The sequence below is a fragment of the Mugil cephalus genome, chromosome 1, assembly GCF_022458985.1.
Source record: "Mugil cephalus isolate CIBA_MC_2020 chromosome 1, CIBA_Mcephalus_1.1, whole genome shotgun sequence".
NCBI lineage: Eukaryota > Metazoa > Chordata > Actinopteri > Mugiliformes > Mugilidae > Mugil > Mugil cephalus.
This window is the reverse complement of record NC_061770.1, coordinates 29,959,977-29,983,344: the sequence shown is the minus strand read 5'-3', so window position 1 is coordinate 29,983,344 and position 23,368 is coordinate 29,959,977. Positions and strand designations below refer to the sequence as shown.

The 23,368-nt window shown below is 39.4% G+C and overlaps 2 protein-coding genes and 1 long non-coding RNA gene across 11 annotated transcripts in view; all 3 read left to right on the top strand.

Annotated features, from left to right (window-relative positions):
- Positions 1 to 400: 400 nt before the first annotated feature.
- Positions 401 to 7,891, top strand: rnf175 (ring finger protein 175). Its single transcript, XM_047587766.1, has 9 exons — positions 401 to 520; positions 823 to 860; positions 1,261 to 1,402; positions 1,983 to 2,137; positions 2,404 to 2,511; positions 4,108 to 4,228; positions 4,344 to 4,477; positions 5,469 to 5,570; positions 6,933 to 7,891. Exons 1-9 carry the CDS (start codon positions 500 to 502, stop codon positions 7,051 to 7,053), a joined length of 942 nt encoding a protein of 313 aa, XP_047443722.1. The 5' UTR covers positions 401 to 499; the 3' UTR covers positions 7,054 to 7,891.
- A 2,503-nt stretch (positions 7,892 to 10,394) lies between these two features.
- The window catches only part of LOC125009108, a 78,102-nt gene continuing 65,128 nt past the window's right edge, over positions 10,395 to 23,368 (top strand). For 7 of the 9 annotated variants that reach the window (XM_047586836.1, XM_047586792.1, XM_047586828.1 and 4 more), the window contains exons 1-2: positions 10,395 to 10,501; positions 11,283 to 11,330. In XM_047586836.1, coding sequence (XP_047442792.1) covers positions 10,447 to 10,501; positions 11,283 to 11,330 — 103 coding nt within the window. In that variant the 5' untranslated portion in view covers positions 10,395 to 10,446. Of the gene's footprint in view, positions 10,502 to 11,282; positions 11,331 to 11,552; positions 11,677 to 12,617; positions 13,165 to 14,523; positions 14,628 to 23,368 lie in introns of all 9 variants that reach the window. The other 2 variants (XM_047586774.1, XM_047586782.1) reach the window with 2 other exon arrangements.
- Positions 20,098 to 21,976, top strand: LOC125010418. The gene is made up of 4 exons (XR_007113066.1): positions 20,098 to 20,185; positions 20,293 to 20,349; positions 21,711 to 21,782; positions 21,865 to 21,976. It is a non-coding gene; the product is annotated as an uncharacterized LOC125010418 (long non-coding RNA).

The window sequence follows — 23,368 nt, the reverse complement described above, 5'->3', positions numbered from 1 at the left end:
ATATTGTTGTGTTTTTCTTTATTGGTTTTCTCCAATGTTCACTTCATTATAGAAGCATTTCTGTTAATGTATAGCATTACTCATCTAAAGGAGAAAACCCTTTATATGCAATAAATGTTATAAGTGTGGGGTGGCAGTTTACATCATGCAATAGAAGTGTAACCATGAAATTTTTTTCCATTAACATCCAAAAAAAGGACAAATGGTGCAAAAGCTTCTAAGCTTTAAAACGAGTTTTATGCTACAAATGAGGTTTATGACTTGTTCAAGTCTTGTCTATTTCTCAGAATTCAGATATAAAACTTAAACACAAGCTTTCCATCACAACATATATAACTTCTATTGCCTCCAGTAGTTCCAAATATTTCGCGTTTACATTTGACCCTCTGAGGCTTCCATACATGGGTTTGGACAGGCTGTCAGAGTGGTGGCTAGGCTAAGCTAGCACTGCCTCGCTTTCACCGGCTAGCTTTCTGTAGGAGAGGACAGAAAGCAGACGATGGCCGGGGTTCATCCTCAGGTGAGACAAGCCACTTCATAACCCATCTGTTAAAATATTAATGTTAAACCAATAACAAGCGTTAAATTCATGGCTAAACGGCAGCTAACGTAGCTAGCCACCTAGCTAACTGATGCTTTGACGTGGCATTAGAAGGAGCATTAAATATATAATAGGAACACGGAATGCATTGTTGTCCTATGTTAAAGTCACGTTATTTTGTGTAGAATACCACGTCTTCGTTGTGATTGTGTGCAGAAAGTTGCGTTAACCCAGATTTAAAGAGTCCAGTGAGAGCTGCTGCTATTTCTGTCTCTTCACAGGACGACCTGCTGAAAATGACTCACAGAGAAAACTGGAGGTGAGTGGCTCTTCTTTTATTTTCCTCCCACTCTTCTTCTTCTTCTCCTCCTCTGTTAGTGTTTAAACACAACTACTACTCTTCTTCTGGCTTTTCTACTTCCTGTGGTTTGTTTATTCTTCTTCGTTTTCTTCTTCTACTTTTGATTCTTCTTTGTTTCTTCTTCTGGTTCTTCTTCCTGTGGTTCGTTTATTCTTCTCCCGGTTCTTCTTTTCTTCTTCTGGTTCTTCTATTCAGTTCACTTCAGTTTTATTTACATAGCATCAATAACACAAATGGTCTCAAGATTCTTTACAAAAACCGTCCTGAAACCTCCAGAAAAACTCTTAAGGTGCTGGAGGCAGGGAAAAACCCCATTTTTTAACAGAAACTGTTTCTTTTCTTCTTCTTGTCTTTTCAGGGTGCAGCACGAGCGTCTGCACGTGAAGCACCGGGGTCATGAGGCCATGCATGCAGAGATGGTGCTGATCCTTGTCGCCACGCTGGTGGTAGCTCAGATCGTCCTGGTGCAGTGGAAGCAGAGGCACCATCGCTCCTATAACGTGAGTGATGAGGAGGAAGGAAAGAGTCTGCAGTGTCAAAACTTATTCTTTTGTTTTAATGCCCAAACATGCCAGAAGAAGAACAAAATAACCAAAATCATATGACCACTTAAGGTCTCTTTCTAGCCTCTGAGCTAACATTAACTTTTCATAGCTTCCTAGCCTTCCAGCTAAAAGTAGGTCTTTCTAGCTTCTTAGTTTTCCAGTTAACTGTAGCTCTTCCTAGATCCGTAATTAATAGAAACTCTTCCTAGCTTCCTAGCCTTCCAGCCAATAGTAGCCTTTCATAGCCATCCATCTAATAGAAGCTTTTCCTAGCTCTTTAAAATTCTAGCTCACAAAAACTCTTCTTAGCTTTCCATCTGCCCAGCAAAGCTAATATAGCTAATATAAACTCGCCATGGCTTCCTAGCCTCCCTGCTTATAGTAACTCTTCCTACCTTTTCAGCCACTAGCAGCTCCTTGTAGCCTTGTAAGAGTCATGCAGTTTAGCGCACTACCAGTTTGTTTCTGTGGAGTCCCTAGAACTTAACAGACATATGGCTTATTGTATGTAGTAAACAGCCCATGTCCTCCTCAGCTGGTGACTCTGGTCCAGATGTGGGTGGTTCCTCTTTACTTCACCATCAAACTGTACTGGTGGAGGTTTCTGTCCATGTGGGGGATGTTCTCCGTCATCACCAGCTACATCATCTTCAGAGCCACCCGCAAGCCGCTGTCCTGCAGGACGCCGAGGTAAGAGTAGGGACGTTCAGGTTCACGCTGGAGTGGAGAATCGAGAAATATAAACACTAGGGAATAAAAATATTAAAAGTTAAATCTGGTGTAAGTGTTGAAATTTATGATTTGAGGAAAATATAGAACTAAGATTTTAATTAAAGTCAGCAAGACCATAGTGTCTCCGTTTCGTGTGTTTGATTGGCTTCTCTTTGTCTAGTTTCAGGACTTTTGTGATAATCTGCTGATGTTTTAAGTCCATCCATGTGTCCTAATGTTTTCAGGATGGTGTATAAATGGTTCCTGTTGATCTATAAGCTGAGCTATGCAGTGGGGGTTCTCGGCTACCTGGCTATTATGTTCACCATGTTCGGCTTCAATGTCTTCTTCAGGTGAGCCACTGCCGACAAAGGTAGAGGTCAATGAAGAGAAATTCAGTGTGAGTGAAGTTTCAGACAGACATATGATCATCTTTCACTCAGCACTGATATTGAGGAGCTGTAACCACACAAGTCGTGTGTGTGTGTGTAACTGTAATCACATTTGGTTACTTGTGTGTTTGTGTGTGCGTGAGAGAGTAGTGCGCATGTGTGTGGTAGAGGAGTGTATTGTTGTAACATAAATTTATGGGACGCAGGGATCAGCTGCATTAACAGCAGAGACATCAGAGGAGTCCCTGATTAATGAATTGGTCTCAGCTGTGGCCCAGGTCTGAGGATCAGGGCGTTGCCATGGCATCTCGAGGTGGTCGTCAATGACGACAGAGGCACGCTGGGCAGGGACAGAGAGAAAAGGGCGATTTTCTCCCTCTGAGCTGGTCTCACATTTGGGCTTACTGTGACAAAACGGTAGCTCCTATCAGAAAGACCTGCAGACCGTGGGCATCATAATGACTTTCTAAAGACTTTGATATGTTATTTGTCTTTCTATAGTAAATATTTTGTACACTTGTGCAAGTTTAAAACAGGGATTCGTTCTGCTTCTCTCAGACAATCTTTGCATTACAGTCAATGGAGAGAGAGATGTGACTGCACTCAGAGGCTCACAGTCAAAATTCTGTACGTATCACTGCTTTGACGAGCATATTGGGAGAGACAGAATAAATTTTAAAAAAATCATGTATGTACAGTGTAAATTGTGGCTGGGAGGAGCATGGAAAGAGAAAAATTTCAGACAACTACACCCACTCTAACCGATGATGTCATCCACTCTGACACAAACAACACTCAATACACACTAATTATAATCTCAAACTTTCACCAAAAATGATCATGGTTATTGAACAGTGATCAAAAACTAAATGACCTATCAAAACATGGATTAATACACCAATACACAAGACTTGTGTCTACAGTTTAATGTTTAAATGAAGTCTCTAGGTGAAGGTATGCCTGAGCAGTAGACGTTCGTGCATTGACCCATGGCATAAATTAAAACAAACCAGTCCATTAAATTTTATTTATTCATTTTTTTTTTATTTATTTAGAATATTTAAAAGTTCTTGACATTGCAATTACAATGTTAAATACTCTTATAAAAGTGTATTGCCTTTGAAAGAGTATACTTGCATTATTATGTCATATTATTATTACATTAGTGAAAGAATGGTCTCAAAATAATGTTGATGATGACCGGTTATCTGCAATAATTTGTATGACAATATATCGTATAACTTGTTATTGTGACAGGCCTAGTTTCAGTGCATTTAACCAGTGTTTTATTTTTAAAAAAGTGGCCTTTCCAGATTCCTTTTGGAAGTTTTCAATGTCAATTAAAGTGTCCTTTGGGTCATCCCACCATCCGACCATCTAATTTTGTTGTATTACCTTTACCTTATTTGTTATCTACGGCCCTAAGCTCTGGAACGCACTACCTTTAGATAATTAACTTCTATTTCATACCATTTCATTTATGTTTTTTTTTTTTTTTGGTTGTTGTTGTTTTATCTGATTCCCTTCTCATTGTCATGGGTTTCTATGTGTGTGCAGAATCAAGGCAGAGGACTCGATGGACGTGGGCGTTATCATGCTGTTTTACGGCCTTTACTACGGCGTCATGGGCAGAGACTTTGCTGAAATCTGCTCCGACTACATGGCCTCCACAATCGGGGTGAGAACCAGCTGCTTCCTCTGATTCCATACAGTAAAAATCGAACAAAGACAAAGAGTGAGCATTTTAGACTGCACTACCCACCACCCTTGACTTTGAATGTGTGTGCTTCCAGTACTACAACAAAGGAGGCATGCCCAGCAGGAGCTTGACCAACGACATCTGCGCAGTGTGCGGCCAGAGGATCCTGGTGGACGTGGAGGAAGAAGGGTTCATAGAAGACACCTACCAGCTCTCCTGTGGACACATGTATCCTACAGTTGTTGATCCCTGCTGGAAAGCCCTTTTATCTAGTTTTATTATGGCTGAGCTCTTAGTAGGGCTTATACAGACATGTTGACTTTTTTTGTCGATTTTTCTGCTGTGACGTGATGCTTTAAACATCATGTAGGCTCGGAGGGTCATTGCAGCAAACTTCAGTAAAGATGAAGCTCATACTACTGTGCAAACAAACAACCCTGTAGTGTCAAAAACTACTTCTGTGTTAATAGGCAAACATCCCAGAAGAGGGTTACAGAAACTCCTAGTTCCTAGTTTATGAGCCTTCCAACTAATAGCTCTTAGCTCTTCCTAGATTTCCAGCTAATAGTAGCTGTTCCTCGATTCCCAGCTAATAGAAACTCTAGCTTGCTTCTTAGCCTTCCTGTTAATAGAAACTGACTGACATTTCTGAAATACAACTAAAGTACTACTGCAGTGCATCTGAGAAGGCTAATGTCTGGCTCGCTCTCTAACAACACTACCGAAACACGGGTCGGATTAATTTTTGTTTCGACTTCCTGCTAGCAATTTTCACAAAAATTTCACCAAAGATAAGTCATGTGAGGTCAACTTGTTCAGTTGTTAATCTGGGTCTGGAGCTAGTTTCAGAATGAGATTTGTTTCAGTTTTTTTAACCCTTCAGAGCCAAACGTATTTTGTTGTTGCAAGCTTGTTGTACACTCGCAAATTTCACAACACCCCAAAGGAATCCGCGACTGTGTTACTCCATTTTGCACAATTTCATTTTCAAAAGTTAGAGTAAGCTATGCTAAACTGTCTGGTGTTTGGAGACTGTAAATGGGGAAGTAAAGCATAGATGTGAGATACAGAGTTAAAGTTTGTCGCCGCAGGGACACAAATCCAGGTCAGGACATGCTCTAGTTACCAAGGTGGATTCTCGTGTTGCTAAGTTTCAGAGAACGAGCTGCCATGACTCAGGATTCTTAGTGTTTCTGCCTTAATTTCCCCGTCCCTCCAGATTTCACGAGTTCTGCATCCGTGGCTGGTGCATCGTGGGTAAGAAGCAGACGTGTCCATACTGCAACGAGAAGGTCGACTTGAAGAGGATGATGAACAACCCGTATCCTTCTGTTGTCTCTTTGGCTTCGCTCTTTACACACAAACAAACTGTCAAGAGTGCAAACACACAATACGCGAATATTAAAATGAGACAAGACATAACTTCCTTTAAGTAAAACCATCGTCAAACCTAACCACCACTAAATAGTTCATGCAAAAGGGTTTTAATGTTTCTTAAACATCAGAGTGTAAAGCTGTAAAAACAACGGGCTTGATTAATTTTGTTAAAAAATTGTTTGTTCATTACTAATTTGAGTATTTCAATAGAAACATCCATCCTGCACATACATACTGACTGAGGGATAGTCAGAATCCTCTCTGCTATGCTGGCTGGTCATCTACCATTTGAGAGGATGCTTTTAATTTGATAAAGAGCATCACATAGCTGGAGCTAACCAGCTAGCCTTGGCCAAAAGATCAATTTTTACAGTCAGACTGTCTTCTTGTGTGTCAATACTTCCTCAAATTCCAAAAACAAGACACAACTAATTCAATTGATATAGTTTTTTTTGTTGTTGTTGTTTTTTTACTACCGTTTGTGGTCCTTTTGAGCCAATCCACACAATTCTCCCATCAGCTATGCATCACAAGGTGACTTTCCTGACAGAGTCAATTTCGTATTTTCTAGAAGACATTTTTGTTCATCAGTAATTAATCAGACACAATGTTAGTGACATTGAAGTCTGACCTATTCACAGAGTCCAGGGTCCATAGGGAGCAGGGTCAGGAACATGGATCTGATGGTTCTAGAGATAGTCCTGATTTATTTGGTGTTCTTAGACGAGCATCATCTGCCAGTACCCTAGGGATTTAAGATTTTAAATTACTTTTGTTTTTCTTTTCTGGTTTTATAGGCTTTAAATACACCCTTCGTCATTGTACACTACCAGTGAAAAGTTTAAGAACAGCATCAGTATCCTCTGGTATAGTTGGTCAGAGCTTCATCCTACAGCAAGATAATGACCTAAAACTCTAGTCCAAGCTCTACCAGAACTACCTCAGGATAAAAACAAGATGGAAAACATAGAGTGGACCAGTCTCTAGACTTAAACCCTATGGAGCTGGTTTGTAATGAATTGGACAGAAGAGTGAAAGCAAAGCACCCTACAAGAAGGGACACACATTTTTGGGACCTTCTGCAAGAAAATTGTAAAATATTTGATTTCCACTACAGAAAGAAAGATGTTAAATCAGCCAAAGAGTTTAGAATATATTTTGGGTTATATGTTAACTTTTTTAACTTAAAAAAAAAACTTAAAAATATTGAAGTGTTCTAAAAGCTTTGGCTGGTAGTGCATACCTTACGATACTGTTCCTAAAAATGTTTTTATTAACACTCCTTAATTCATTCATTTGATGCCAGCTGGGAGAAGACACATGTCCTGTATGGGCAGCTGCTTGATTGGCTCAGATACTTGGTCGCCTGGCAACCCATCATCATCGGCATCGTTCATGGGATTAATTTTACCTTAGGCCTCGAGTAGAGCCCTGAGGAACTCCACTGTGGGTGTGTCTGCAATCGAGTCAAGTTCAAAAACCTTTTTTTTGTTTGTTTGTTTTTTGTTTTTTTTGCCGCCGACTGCCAAAGTCAGTGTGGTGAAGAACTGATTCAGGCTGCTTCCTAAGTCTTTTGTGCCATGTTATTGCACAGTTTCCCACAGACTCGTCATCTGAGGAGGTCCAGGACTCCGGGGATGGTGCAGCCCGAAACAATGCTGCCAACCAGAACAGTATTAAAGCACAGAGCGAGTGTTTGACGATTAAACCAGAGGAAGGAGCGAACTTGTATGGAACAAACTCAATCTCATGCATGCTGTTTGCGTTGAGATAAGACGCTGGTTTACTGTAGTTGCTGCTTTTGTTGACAAGTTTCTGCTCATTACACTTAATACGTTTAAAAAGGCTTCAGTTCTTTCACATTTTATATTTCATATTTTATGTTGGGGTCAACATGTCACATTTCAAAATGTTAACAAGTTGTGATATTTGCACTTTTCAGGAGCAACGGTGAAACCTGATGGATATATACTGTTTCAAAGGGAAATATTAAAGTAAGCAATCACTACTGTGACATAGATATTCCCCAAAATGCAGTGCCACGGTTATAAGCATCCAATATCCACCTACAGCTCTGTTTTCTTTCCCCCATCATGGTAGCAACACGCAATTAACAGCAGCAACACCATGCAACCACGGAGGAAGTTGTCTGAAAACTCTCTTTTGCCAAATTAAATACTGGTTTCTTTTCTTTTCTTTTTTTTTTTTTTATCAAAACTACTGCTGATAGTAGCTTTGTATTTAATAAATATTTATTGAACCTTATCAGTGTTGGTCGTTGAGATTTTTAGTCGGGTCGTTGTGGTCTTGATGCATGATGGGTGGGTACTTTGGGTTGAAGATGGAGGTGAGAACGTCTGTCATGCCACTATGCTAAGTTTTTCTTGTACTCCACCATAGTGGGTAAATCTGCTCTACATCTGTCTGGATGCCCTGAGAAAATATTTGTGGAGACTAGGGTTAGGGTTTGGTCTAAAAACTCTCAATGGACTTGAGATGATTGAATAAGCATGAGTCAAGATGATATCATAGATGTATTTGGTGCAAGAAAGTCCAGGTGTGTACTATTTAAAATGGAAAAAAGTTCAACTGATGCTTTGACTGAACCGATACTGCTGCTTTTTTATTCTTGCTGCTCAGCATATTGACTCCAATTTTGTTCTACTCAGGGGCGTAGAATTGGGTAGGGACCATTATCCAGCCATTACTGGGCCGTCACTCAACCTGTCTGTAGTGTTCAGTGAATAATTACAGCACACAAAGGGTTAACTGTCTGCTAGAAGTCCCGCCTCTAACCTAAATATCGCTCTTCGGTTGGCTCTCCCAGTTTTCCGCTAACATGTGTCTGTTCGTCCCCGCTGTCACTCCATCTGCTTGTAATGCTAGTTGCACAGGACAGGAGGCAGCAGGGCATTTATCCACAACCACAAGTTAAAGTTGTCAACATGTTTTGGCTTTTGTTCTGCCTGGGTCACGTCAGCTAGACAGATTTTAATATCAGTAATGTCATCTTTTTAAAGGATGTTAAGGAAAAGAAAACTCCTCATAAGACTTCTTTTGGAGTCGAAGTGAAAGTTAATTCAAGATATAACTGTATAGGCTCAACAATACAGATGTTGAATAAAAGAAAATATTTAATGGTAAAAAAATACACCTTTTTTGAAAGTTATTTTTACTTATTGTTTTCGTGTATTTGCATGGAAGATGTTTAAATGAGCATCTAGAGTCTCAGGTTTTACTGAGTTACAGTTTTTTTTTATATATATATATATTACATAATAATTGTGTGAAAGTAAAAGCCTTTTTTGCTCAGGCAATAAAAATGTGTCCCTAATCTGTTCATATGTCATGCATCAACATATTCTTGTCAGGGAACAGACAGTAGAGAGGCTGGAGGAGGAGAAGCTGAAGGAGAAGCTCGACATTCACAGGTGAGACCAAATAATGATGGATGTGTTTGTCTTGAGGTTCATCACTGTGACAAATGTTAGTGTGATGATGATCTGAATAACTAATCTGCTTTTTCAAAGGTTTAAATGTTGCTTCATTTATATCCCCAGGGTTTTCTTCGTAGCTTCCTCCTTGTCTTTCATTAGTTACTTTAACCTATAACATTGCAGAATGCATTCAATTCTTGTATTCTCCTTATGTACTCAGATATGAATGAAACCACCACCAATGTCAAAATCAAACCTACTCCCTTGGTTACACTATTAGTATGTAGTTATTTTAGTGCAATTCATTACATTGGTTACATTCAGGTACTGGATTGACCATCACAAAGTCATTAATCGCAAAATAGTAGGACAGTTGTGATCAGAACTGAAAGGCGTTATTAAAATACAGCAGTGATGTAAGGTTTAGAAAAGAACAGAAAGCAGTTGTATTTCAACTTACTTCCTTTCAACTATACGTTAAAGAAATATTGTTGCAGGTTTTTTTCCCAATGTGGTCACTGCTTCCTCTTCCTCATCTAAAACAAATATACTCCTACTCCAACAGATAAGTTGTGAAAGCTTAAAGGTGTCGTCTCATGTCTCATGTCTCATGTCTCATGTCTTTCTATCTATTGGTAATCAAAGAAATTTACATCTACCCACTCACACATTCACACACCAGGAGCAACTCCTGATCGAACTGCTAACTCTCTGGTTAGTGAGTGAGAAATGAGACAAAAACTCTAATCTACCCTCATGAAATGAGGCGATACAACCAATCATCTCGTCCTCCATTCAATTTAAAACCCGTGATGGACACAGCTAGAAACAGAAAATGATGTGTGTTGTGTAGGGATGTTTTCTGTAATGCTGTTGTGCTTTAGTGAAATCTTGTTGTGTTTTGACCTTCAGTGCCACCATATTAAGGCATTGTTTGTCTCATTTATGAGGAAACATTTGACCTTTCGCAAAACTTCTCTCTTTGGCTACTTCACTGCATGATTGGATAGTTTGCACACACATAACGTGCACACGTGAACATAAAGCTGGTAAATTCTAAGTGAATGCTGGTGATGTCCAGTCCAGGACATTTATGTGTATGTAGCCTAAACTCCTGCCCCACCAGGATGCAATCTACAGCCATTCACTATTCAATCACATCTGCTTCATTATTAAAATACAGCAGTGATGTAAAGTTTAGAAAACTACAGAAGTCAGTTGTATTTCAACTTCCTTCCTTTCAACTGTACGTTACTTAAACATTGTTGCACAGTTTTCCCACTGTAGTCGCTGCTTCCTCTTCCTCATTGAAAATAAACGTCCTACTCCAACAGATAAGTTGTGAAAGCTAGACAGTGTCGTACTCTGGTGTGATGAACCACAATGAAGCCATCAGTGGGATTGATCGTCTTGCTTCTCTCTCATGTCGTGTCAACAGGTACGTATGTTTACACTTCTAACAAACATTTGTACTTCCTTAGAATCAGAATCAAAATGACTTTATTTATTGCAGCGGGAAATTAGATTTCGTTACAGCAGCTCTTACCCAGAGTGAACCAGTGTTAGGAACAAAGAGCAATGTAGGCAATAAGTAAGAGTAAGTAGACAATTATAGTAAGACTATGCACATCGATGTAAAAAACAAAACAAACAAAAAAAAATATATATATATATGACAATATGTACAAGCATAAGTGAATCTGTATTAAGAGTTGTTGCTCTATAATAACGTTGAATGTGGGGTATTACACAATGGGAAATTATTGCACACGTTGAGTCCAGAGTCCAATAATATATAAGGGAATATGTACAAGTATATGAAAATAAAGCGATGGTTAATGGTCTTTCTGCTTACTGGTACTCAAATCAATTTACATCTACATTTTTGAGGAAGCCAAGTGGTACTCCTGTACCTAATGAAATGGCAACTTGTTCCACTTGTTTTTTATTCACAAGCTGTGAAGAAGAATTAAAGATAGCCCATGACGTGTGATTGCTGGAAGTTTCTGTTGTTTTCAGCTGGTCAGTCTCTCAAGTATTATCTAATTAGTTTGATTCCTTAATTAATGGTTATTTTTGATAAGTGGTGTTTGTAGCTTAAAAGTGGCCAAACCAACAAAAACTAGATCCAGTAAACCTACAAATGTCTCATTTTTATTAATATTGCTGTAGATAGAGTTCTGTAATCTACCTTTCATGCATTTCTTTCAATATTCCAGCAGCACCAGTGGATAGAGACGGGACTCTGAACCAGGAGGAGGATTCAGGTAGGAATACGTGATGACGAGCTGACAGAAACTGAACTTACACTTTTGTATGTTTTAAGGATCTAATAAATCCATCCATGACTGAAATGTAAAGATCAAGACACAGCACATGGTTGTATTTGACTCCAGGGAACGGTTATACTTTCAGGGCTGAGAGTGACCAGACTTTATTGGAGGCAAGTTCAACCATCTCCCTCTTTAATTTTTGTTTTCTTTTGGCAGGTGTACGTCAGATTGTCCTTGACATCGGCATCTTCTCTGGCATCGTCATCATCATTGTCATTGCTTTCACCTTGATAGGAATGGCAGACAATCAAGAGGACAGGGATAGCAACGCTGCACTTAAGTATTTATGCACAACAATAAAGTTTGAAGGAATGTTTTTGTTAACTAAGGTACAGTGGCCCTGGACGTCAAAACACAACAAGATTTCACAAAAAACAAACAAACAAAAAAAAAAAAACATTTCAGATTGTGGACAGGGTAGGGACAACTCTTCCTGTTTGTGACTGGACCGAACCTGTGCTAAAATATAAGTTGATGTGATTGGTTGTTTCACTGTCAGTCAAGAAATGTGGCTTTGTGAATGGTCACCTTTGTGAATGGGATGGGATAAATGTACGTCCTCTTTCAAAAATATTCCTCTATTAACTCCATCTCGTCCTCCATTCGGTTTAAAACCCGTGGATGGACACAGCTAGAAACAGAAAATGATGTTCACTTATCTGTCTTGACCGGCAGCGAAACAACCAATTTTTGGCTGAAACAAGAAGTGTCATCCCTGCCCGTGAAGGGATGTTTTCTGTAATGCTGTTGTGCTTTAGTGAAATCTTGTTGTGTTTTGACCTTCAGTGCCACTATATTAAGGCATCTTTTGCCTCATTTGTGAGAAAATATTTTACCTTTGGCAAAACTTCTCTCTTCGGCTACTTCACTGATTTAGAGAAACGCTTCTCCTTTAATTACAGTAGATTGAACTTCATTGTCTTTGCATATAGTACGGGCACAAACAGTGAAATGTGGTTTGCATTTAAACAGAAGTGAAAATTGCAAAGAGTGCAAAAGTAGAGTATGGAAAGAGCTATGAGTCTTGTAAGTAAATGTGATATATGACTATTAATATATAGACCAGTACATGCAGTATGGACAGTTAGTATATTATTCAGCAGAGAGTTACATCTGTACTTTTTTACTTATACTTTAAAGCAAGTACAGTTTCCTAAAAGTTTCTGTTTCACCAGATTACAGATTTTGATCTATTTCTTATTTCTTTATTTGATTTTGTAGGTTCCTGCAAAAAGTGCTGTGGAGGTTGTTTGGAGTGTATGTGTGAGTGTATGTGTGAGTTATGTGTGGAATGTCTTGACTCAGATATTTGTGAGGACATGTGACGTAACACAACTTGCTTGACTGATTCTGTTTATGGTTATTTCTTGTCTTTTATGTTGTAGTAGTATGGCACTAAAAACCTTTGCTGTCTAGAGACGGTAGACAGTGTTCACCATTTGTACTATTACTTTCATTTCTCTTGCTTTTGTGACGACCACAAAAGTGTCACATTTTGTGTTTTTGAAAAAGAGTAAAAAGAGAAAAATTGTCTTTTATTTTGAATACAATTTATTGTAATCCATTTTGAAAAAAGGTACCCCAAAGAGATTGCATTTATTTTTGCGGTGGTTTATTTCCCTATTCAATGTGTATATTGCAATGTTTGCTCCATGCCAGCAGGGGCGAGGGTGGGTTCGGTTTAAGTGACTTGCATTGCGTTTTCCCCTCATTACTGCAAGTGCCTTGAAACTGACAAGCCGTGTCCTCATCTCTCTCCTGTTTTCAGGTTTGTAAATGTTCAAATATGCTTTGAAACTAGGATTTAGCCATGCCGGAATGTATTGGGGATGTTTGTGAACTATTTTAGTCAAGTAATTTTCGACGGAGACTTTTGGTGGTTTTGTTTGAAGTAAGTTTGAAACACGGAAGTGAAGTCTAACCGTTTTACAGTGTAGTGATCACGTGCTGCCTACATGGTTGTTGAAAGCAACTCAGTTTAATGCACACGCCTCCCCCACGTGGACGTACGCCTCAGTAATGTTTTAGAAACTTACAATGTTGATGTGTAGCGTTTACTTTGCCGTCTGTAAGGTCCCAACCATTCGTTTTGAAGTGTGATTCTGCTAGGAATGTTCATGGAGGAAAAAAGGTGACTGTTTAAAACGAGTTTTGTTTACATTAAGCACTTTGGGTTTCCAGTGGTAAAATGCAGTACTGTCTTGATTTAAAACGAAGTAAAATACTTGAATGAAGAGTTAAAAAGTAACTTGAACATTATGCTGGTTAATATACCATGGTCTATGTATTTCATTTTTGATAAATAGGTTAACATACTAAGCTGAAGAGTAAGTGAACATGTATTTTGGAGAAAAGAGATGTATTCTGTTATGGACTTTGTACTGAAGAACATTTTGAGTTTTTGTATTGACATGGACACTGAAATTCATTGAGAATGCTCAAAGGACATTGAATACTGAATATGTTGAATATAAAAAAGAGACATTTAACACAAGAGTGTATTTAAAAGTGAAACTTTAATAAAAATTACTGCAAGTGCCTTGAAACTGACAAGCCGTGTCCTCATCTCTCTCCTGTTTTCAGGAACTTATCTGTTAACCAGGGTGCCGTTGCTACGGTACCCGTTACACTTTGCTCAACTGAGAGGATCAGTAAATGTAAACCTGGGTTAGAGTTGGTGTCGTTTTGTCCAACACTGTTCCTGTTAAATAAAGTGTTTAAAATTGAAACTCTGTTGTCATACGTTCATCTATTGTGATGCTGCCACCCCCATGCTTCACTGTGTCGCCAAAACAAGAGGACAGTTGTTATCAGAACTGAAAGGCCTACAAACGTTAACCAGTTCCACTAATTTAAAGGCTAAGCTACCGAATGCTAAGTCTATGTAGCCTAAACTCCTGCCCCACCAGGATGCAATCTACAGCCATTCACTATTCAATCACATCTGCTTCATTATTAAAATACAGCAGTGATGTAAAGTTTAGAAAAGAACAGAAGTCAGTTGTATTCAACTTACTTCCTTTCAACTCTATGCATGTAAACATTGTTCCACAGTTTTTCCCACTGTAGTCGCTGCTTCCTCTTGTGGCAGTTTACAAAATTGAAAATAAACGTCATACTCCAACAGATAAGTTGTGAAAGCCTGACAGTGTTGTACTCTGGTGTGATGAACCACAATGAAGCCATCAGTGGGATTGATCGTCTTGCTTCTCTCTCAGGTCGTCTCAACAGGTACGTATGTTTACACTTCTAACAAACATTTTCAATTCAATTCAATTCAGTTTTATTTATATAGCGCCAATAACAATACAAATCGTCTCAAGACGCTTCACAAAAACCAGCCTGCAACCTCCAGAGCAAGCCTGAGGGCGACGGTGGCAGGAAAAACTCCCTTTTAACAGGAAGAAACCTTGAGCAGAACCCAGCTCATATGGAGGGACCCATCTGCCGAAGGCCAGCCGGTTAGAAACAGAGAAGACAAAGAGAAAAGAAGAGCAGGAGAAACAAGATAAACTAACTTCTGTCATAGATACATACATCAAGCGGAAGGAAACATGTAGGGTCTAGTAATATAACACATAGCTGATGATCTGTGACAGTTTGTGAGTATAACAGGAATTATGGGCAGGTTGGTGAATTGTTCATCTAGGTAGGAGTGGACAACTGGAGGAGGCCATGATGACTGGGGCAGATGCATACTCTTTAGGGGAAATGGAGACACTGCCAGCAAAATAACTACTATTTTAGTTGTTGTTTACCAGCCAACCACTGATAATTCTCCACATTAAGGAGAAACAAGTTCTAGTTTTATATAATGACAACTACAGAGATGATAAAAGAGGAAACCTGGCTTCAGTACAACACAATTAAAACCCATCCAGAGCTCCTTCAGGTATCCGAAACAAGTGAATGAAGACGCGATTTAATGCAGGACTGTTACATTAAAATGATTTCACTCCTGTACCTAATGAAACAGCAACTTGTTTCACTTGTTTTTTGTTCACAAGCCTTGAAGAAGAACTAACGGTAGCCCATGAGGTTTGATTGCTGTTGTTCTGTTTCTGTTGTTTTCAGCTGGTCAGTCTCTCAGGTTTTATCTAATTAGTTTGATTCTTTAATTAACAGTTGTTTTTGATAAGTGGTGTTTGTAGCTTAACAGTGACCAAACCAACAAAAACTAGATCCAGTAAACCTACAAATGTCTCATTTTTATTAATATTACTGTAGATGGAGCTCTGAAATCTACCTTTCATGCATTTCTTTCAATATTCCACCAGCACCAGTGGATAGAGACGGGACTCTGAACCAGGAGGAGGATTCGGGTAGGAATACGTGATGACGAGCTGACAGAAACTGAACTTACACTTATGTATGTTTGTGTATTCTATATGTGTGTTTTAATGTTTCAAGGATCTAATGCAACCATCCGTGACTGAAATGTAAAGAGCAACACGCCGCACATGGTTGTATTAGACTCCTAAGAACGGTTATACTTTCAGTGTGATACTGGCTGAGAGTGATCAGACTTTACTGGAGGCAAGTTCAACCATCTCCCTCTTTAATTTTTGTTTTCTTTTTGCAGGTGTACGTCAGATTGTCCTTGACATCAGCATCTTCTCTGGCATCATCATTGTCATTGTCATTGTTTTCACCTTGATAGGAATGGCAGACTATCAAGAGGACAGGGATAGCAACAGTGGATGTAAGTATTCATGCACAACAATAAAGAGTGAAGGAATGTTTTAACTACGGTACAGTGGCCCTGAAGGTCAAAACACAACAAGATTTGACAAAAACACGATTTTTCAGAAAACACAATGACTTTCAAGATTACAGAAAGGGTAGGGACAACACTTGTTGTCTCTGGTTGGACCGAACCCGTGCTAAAATACAAGTTGATGCAATTGGTTGTTTCGCTGTCAGTCAGGAAATGGGGCTTTGTGAATGGTCGCCTACACAGATGGGTTTCTTGTGCACAGACACAGCTGAGTAGAAACAGGAAATTATGTTACACTGTCAGTTCTGCCTTGACTGGCAGCGAAACAACCAATTTTGTGGCTGAAACAAGAAATGTCGTCCCTACTTGTTCTGTAATCTGTAATGTTGTTGTGTCTTTGTGAAATCTTGCTGTGCATTATTTATGAAGAAATATTTAACTTTTGCCAAAGCTCCTCTCTTTGGCTACTTCACTTGTTTAGAGAAACCTTTAATTACATTAGCTTCAACTTCATTGTTTTTGCATATAGTACGGATTTGGCATTTAACCAGAAGTGAAAATTGCAAAATTTAGATTTCCCAAGAGCACCTGAAGGAGCTACGACTGTTGTATTACATAAGTGTGATATGACTACAGTATATAGATCAGTATATGCAACACGGACAGTTGTTCAGGAGAGAGTTATGTCTGTGCTTTTTATTTATACTTTAAAACAAGTAAAAGTTTCTATTTGGCCACAGTACAGATTTTGATCTATTTTTTGTTTCTTTATTTGATTTTGTAGGTTCCTGGGAATCGTGCTGTGAAGCTAGTTTAGAGTGCTGTTCTGTCGGTGTAGAATGTTTGGAATGTTGTAGTCTCTGAATGGAGGCATGTCCTGACACAGAAATGTGCGAGTGACAAAATGCATAGACCACGTGTGGTCTGCACACAACTTACTACACTGATGGATTCTGTAGATGCTGTGATTCTAATTCCTACTGCCACTAGCTCACATTGGGTCCTCTTGCTGGGTCACTTCTTGCCTTTTAATAGTATGGTACTAAAAACCTTTGCTGTCTAGAGATGCTAGGCATTGATTGTCATTTGTACCCTTTCATTCATTTCTCTTGCTTTGCTCAACTGGGACGTTCAGTAAATGCAAATGTAGCACTGTTCATGCTAAATAAAGTGTTTAGAGTTGAAACTCTGTTGTCATACATTCATCCATTGTGATGCTGCCACCCCCATGCTCCACTGTGTAGTGTCACAAACCAGCTCTGAGTCTGTGACCAGAGAGGGGAAACCAGTCACGGTGAGTTTTCCAATATTTATTGAAAGTAAATTAAACAAGTGATTACTACTGGTATGAGGAGTGGATAGTATAGGCATATGTGGTGAAAGGGGGATGCATGAGTGAGTGAAACATTAGTGTGCAAGCGTTCTGAATGCATAAACAAATATAACTAGCAAACCAACAATCCCAAAACCTGAGAGAGAGAGAGAGAGAGAGAGAGAGGTTGTGGTCTGGAGGTTCATTGTAAAGGTGTCACTCTGGATTAACTGCAATGACATTTCATTTGCTTTCAGGTCAGAATCATTAGTTCACAGTACACACTATTTCTCCTATTTATCCTTTTATTTTCCTATTTTTACTTACCTTCTTACCTGGTTATCTGTATTGTATAGTGCGATATACCATTGGTAGTTTTAATTAATAAATCAGGAGCTTGAAAGCATTTTCCACCACTGGTTCCACGATCAACTTTTAAGAATCACCCACTTGGGACGGGTGTGTAGACATGGGTGTAAAATGCATCGTCAGACTTAAGTTTATCACATGAAACAGTCCCACAGAAAGACATTTAAAAGCCTTTTCAGTTATGGACGAACCATTGGGGATACTTGGCCTATGATACCAATATTTCCTTGTGATTAATTCAACTCACATGAATGGATTAACTAGTTAATTTAATTTAAACAGCTCATCCATCAAGTTCGTTGTTCCAGGTTCACAGAGTATGAAATGTGAGTATTCCTGGCTGCGCTCAAAGTGCACCAAAGTGACCATGCAATAGCAGCCGATTCACCACACTACCTGTAAACCATCTGCTGTGAATGTGACCTGTATTTATTTGCTATATACATTGATGTGAGTGTCTCTCTACCTACACATCTTGGAGTTACTTAACTCAGATCTGTAGTGCAGAGCTGCTTACAGATTCTCATTCCTGGTCTGGACCCAAGCAACAATTTTATTTCTCTTCTCAGTCAACCTCGAGCAAATACGGATCACTCATGGTGATAAGGTCTCCACTTGTTAAAAGGGATTTATTTTCTTGCCACCACCAAGAACCCTCGTCTTGAACCCTAACACTAAACACATAACCCTAAAGCCTAATCCCTGACCCTAACCCTAAAATCTACTCCCTAAACCCTATAACTACATTGCATTTGAAAAAACAAAACAAAGTATTTCAGAATTTAAGAGAAGATTTTAAACTCATTTCCAGTATTCCAGTGAGTCGTTCACACCTCAAACTATTTTCATCCTTTCCTAAACCTTGACTCCCTGAAAGAACAGAAAAGGCTTTATAAAAAAGTTTCCTGAGCTCCGCTCCCATCTGCTATGAGTCTCTTTTAGAGATAATTATCAGCCTTTCTGTTTTTAAAAGCAGGACCCAGCTTCATCCCTCCCTCCCTGACAAAGTCTGGTCACAAAAACATAACATTTCCCTAGATCACGTGTGCATCCTGCACATATCCGCCACGTAATATCCGCCTTTGTGAGTCACTGTTTGCAATATTTAAAATTGAGGAAGGCGCCAAACCACTCAGTCTGTGGGCTGACTGACCGGAGCGCTGTAATCAAGAGACTTTTATCAAGTAATGTTTAACAGTCTATAACAAGGCACTGACAGAGAAATTCCTTGTGTGACTGTCTACACTTGTCCTGGAGCTACTGGCTCATAATTGTCTCATAACTAAGACTGAAAAAGTTTGCCTGTAGCTGCGAAGAACTCCCTCCTCTTTTTGTTTTTTAAAATTTATTTATTCATTCGACTCCGCTGACGAGACATCGCAACTGGTTCCACTACTAAAAGGTAAAGTAATGTCATTTTGGACACTGTTTTATTTTTCTTTAACTTTTGTTTGTTTTAGAGGCAGCATGAGGTTACCTTGAACTGTTTATACAAACACAGACACTGTGGGGGATTAATCATTTAACAGAGAGGCTGCTGATAATGTTCTCGCTCTAGTGTTTTTAGTGTTTTATTGCTGTGAAGCAACTTTCATGTGGCTGCTCGTACTGAACACAAACAGGAAAATGTGTTCACACAGGAGCCATAATATGAGTGGGACAGACAGACAGATCGATGCTGAGGTATAAAAAGTAGAAGCAAAAATAAAAACACAGAATAGGACAAAGAAACTTAGATACCAAAGTAGATAAGGTGCAGTGGCAAGATGATTGCAGTAGTACTGATGATATGATGGTGATGTTATTGTAACTAAACAGTATATAATAGTAGTATAATATATAATATATAATAATAATAAGAATGATGTATAATAATACCAGTATTTTGTTTGTAATCTGACAACAATGCGAAGACTTAATGCTAAAATAGTCGTAGCGGGCCTGTCTGAAAGGAAAACAAAGGCAGTGAAACAATTTTCCCGGTTAGTCCCGCCAATCAAACCACTTCCACAGGATTCACTGTGGGGAGGGGGAGGGGAAGGCAGGGGAGGGACTTGGATTTAAACCTAAAATGGCGGTTATAGGATGGACATGAAAACTGCTGTGTCATTCTTGTGTTATTACATTCATAGATGGGATTCATAGGTTGTGGTTCACATCCCAATTTTGTACATTTGACTTTAAACATCAGCAGATTTTCACACAAATCTGAAAAGTACACAAAGAGAACTCCCCAAAAAATAAAATTGGATGTTTATTGTTTAATTTCTACTGCAGGACATCAGAGTCTGAATCTGTTTGGTGAAAATGCCTCGGAAATCTCACAAAAGGCAAAAGAGTGACACCAGTGGCGAAAGACTCGACATCAGGACCTATTTCAAAAAGACAGCTGTAAGTAACATCGTGGCTAAGAGTGGTCTGCATTCATCATCTCAACATCTGTATCTTATCTAGGTTGAATCAGCCACTGCATATGTTTGTTCGTGTCTTTATATCAGGACAGTCCTGGAAGCAGCAACACAAGCACCAAGCCAGGTGGCGCTATAACCTCTCAGGTGAGATGTTAAATGAGAATTAATATTTGTGAGGGGATAAAAAAAAAATTAAGATTTGAGTATTATATCGGACAGCACCACGTGAACTCGGAAATTTTTATTTTTGCATCTTTCTAAATTCAGTGGTTATCAGTTAATGTCAGGACATGAGTCCATGAGCTGAATGTGAAGAGAAACTGGGTCATGGAGGAAGACAAGGAGCCCAAGAACACCAGTGGTTCTAGAGAAGAACGGTTAAAGAATATTATGTGCTCACTCTTGTGTAGCTGAACAAGCTAGTCATACTAATCGTCTTCCTCATATGCGCTTTTTACTGTAAAACTGAGAAATACAAATCAGTTCACACACATACAATACATACACAGCCCTGCAGGCTGCTACAATGGAACTGAAGCACATGGAGAAGGGAAAAAGAAACTTAAGGAAATGAAACTTAAACTAGTAACCAGAGCCAAAACTCACCAGTAGGTGGCAACAAAGGCAGGAGATCAGCACAGTTTAGGAAGTCAAAGTCCTGATCTTAATCTAATAGAAATGTTGTGGAAGGACCTGAAGCATCAGTTGATGAGAGGAAACCAGAACCGAAGAGGTTCTGTTCTGAGGAATGGGATCAGATTCCTCCAAGCTGCTGTAGACACTGATCATTTAGACAAGGACTTAAACTTGGCAACTCATCGTATGAACAATGGCATCATTTTAATGAATGCAACAAGTAGAGCGTCTGTGGCCAGAGGCAGGAAGAGCAGACTTTACTGCAGCCACCATGAAAGGCAACAGCAGGGTCCACAGGAGCAAAGAACCACCTGGCAGAACCAGAGAAGCAGAAAGTCAGTTCAGTTTATGTAGTTCCAATAAAACAGATGCTTTACAAAAAACGTCCTGAAACCTCCAGAACAAGCTTGAGGGCGACGGTGGAGGGAAAAACTCCTTGTGAGGGAATAAACCTTAAGCAGAATCAGCTCATATGGACGGACTCATTTGATTAAGACCAGCCGAGAAGAACTGAGAACAGAGGATGAGAATACCATAACATGGTACTGGATAGAAGTAGTATAACGGAGGAGCTGGGGAGGAGGAGGGTTTCTGAAAAGCAAGCAGAAAAAGAGACCAAAGTAGAGTTTATTTATATAGAACACGCTGAAAGGCATTGTCCAATAGGAAGCTCTGGAGAGGTCAGCTGAGTCATCAGCTGATTGAAGCAGGTGCTTGCTGTTACTATTAAGTTAGGCTTGATGACATGACAGAACCAACGCTATGCTCAATTTGAAACTTTAGAGTTTCCACAAAGGTATTAGTTGGGAACAACATACTTTTATCAATGTTACATCATGATAAGTATGAAAGTGTTTTTCATTTTGCAGACTTCACCCACTGTTCTCACTCCATTGTAGGTGAAGGTGAAGGTGAAGGAGGAGAGTGACAGTGGTTCCTTGGTGAGTACCACAACCTCAAACTAGGTAGCATGTTTTCGTACAATGCTTTTTAACTTTTATTTTCCTCACTTCTGTCATTCAGGCTGGACATTCACATCAGTTCAAAGTGAAATTCAGTACATGTCCCAGTACAAAATACACCATCCAATGTGATCAGCCTTGCACAGTACTGGAGGCTATACAATCTGATGAAATGTGTAAGAACATGATTAAGACTGGACATGAGAAGATTATAATTCAGCTGGGTGAAGAGGATAAGGGATTTATTCTTCCAACACATTTCCCTTGTTCTTGTATCGCGGATGGTGAGTTTCTGATCGTATCATGTAAATCAGAAAATGTTGAACAAAACCAAGACCGTGACGAGAACATATATGCAAGAGATGAATATTCTGTCTTCTACATTGATAAAGTGGGAGGGGAAAACGCTAAAACAAAGAAGCTTTTTAAAAGCAGCATTTTAAAAGATTTCAAGTATCTCTGTGTTTACGGAAAGAAGGGGATGACTGTGGAGGAGGCTCTGAAAAGAGACGGTCGCTTCAGTGATGATCTAGGTGAATTCACTCTGTCTCACAATGACAGCCCTGACACCAAAACAACACGCGGACAGAAGGTTGACTTCCTTAACCAGAAACAGTTTAAGATATGTCTTCCAAAGGAGGAGAAAACAAAAGAAACAAATCAACAAGGTGAACGTGAGCAGCAGGAAAACACATCAAATAGTCTAATGAGACCAGGTGAAACTAGGTCAGTGTCAGAAGTGGCAAAGCAGAGTGGAATAAGTATAAAAAGAGCAATGGAAAAGGATGACAACACTGAGGAGATTTATAATCGACTGTGTGAGCAGTTTCCAGATCTTAAAAAGTTGATGGAGAGTAGATTCCCTGGAGATTCTTATCAGGAGAAACTGAACCTGAGGAAGGAGAACTTTGGAAAGATCCAACAGGCTTTTAGTGAAGTTCACAGAGTCAAGAAGCTGCTCAAACTTGGTGAGTCAGTTTGTAAAGTAGTTGTTGAGAATGTTTGTTCTGGAACCGGCTTTGTGCTTTTTGGTCATCTCATCCTGACTAATGCACATTTATTCAGTGGTTATGTTGAAGAGAAAAAGCTGCAGGATGGTGTTGAGGTGTTTGCTCTGTTTAACTATGATGATCCTGAGCCAGACATGAATTACTACTGCTTTACCGCAGAGACAACATTCATTGACATTGACTTTGAGCTTGATTATGCCGTACTGAAGCTAAATCCTGAAGTCCTGAAACCTGAGCAGCTAAGGAGAACAATCAAAAAGGTGCCACCAGGCCTCCTGCACAGATTTGGTCCACTGCCTTGTAACGGTGAAGCCTGTCTTATTGGTCACCCAGCAGGAGGACTGAAACAAATGGATCCTACATGTATCATTGAGAAAGAGAAGAGAGAGCAGTCGGTCAATGATCAGTTGCATCCATACAAAGATCATCTGTTCGTTGTCCACTCAATCAGTCAAGTTATCAAAGAGCAAGGCATTGAAAACATAATGATGGGTGGAAAGAGAGCAGACAATGTAGGGACCTACCACACTTTCATGCATCATGGAGCTTCTGGCT

Coding starts and splice junctions, on each gene's coding strand:
- rnf175 (XM_047587766.1), top strand. CDS start 500: ATGGCCGGGGTTCATCCTCAG. Junction 2,138..2,403: donor CTGTCCTGCAGGACGCCGAG/GTAAGAGTAGGG, acceptor TAATGTTTTCAG/GATGGTGTATAAATGGTTCC. Junction 2,512..4,107: donor GGCTTCAATGTCTTCTTCAG/GTGAGCCACTGC, acceptor ATGTGTGTGCAG/AATCAAGGCAGAGGACTCGA.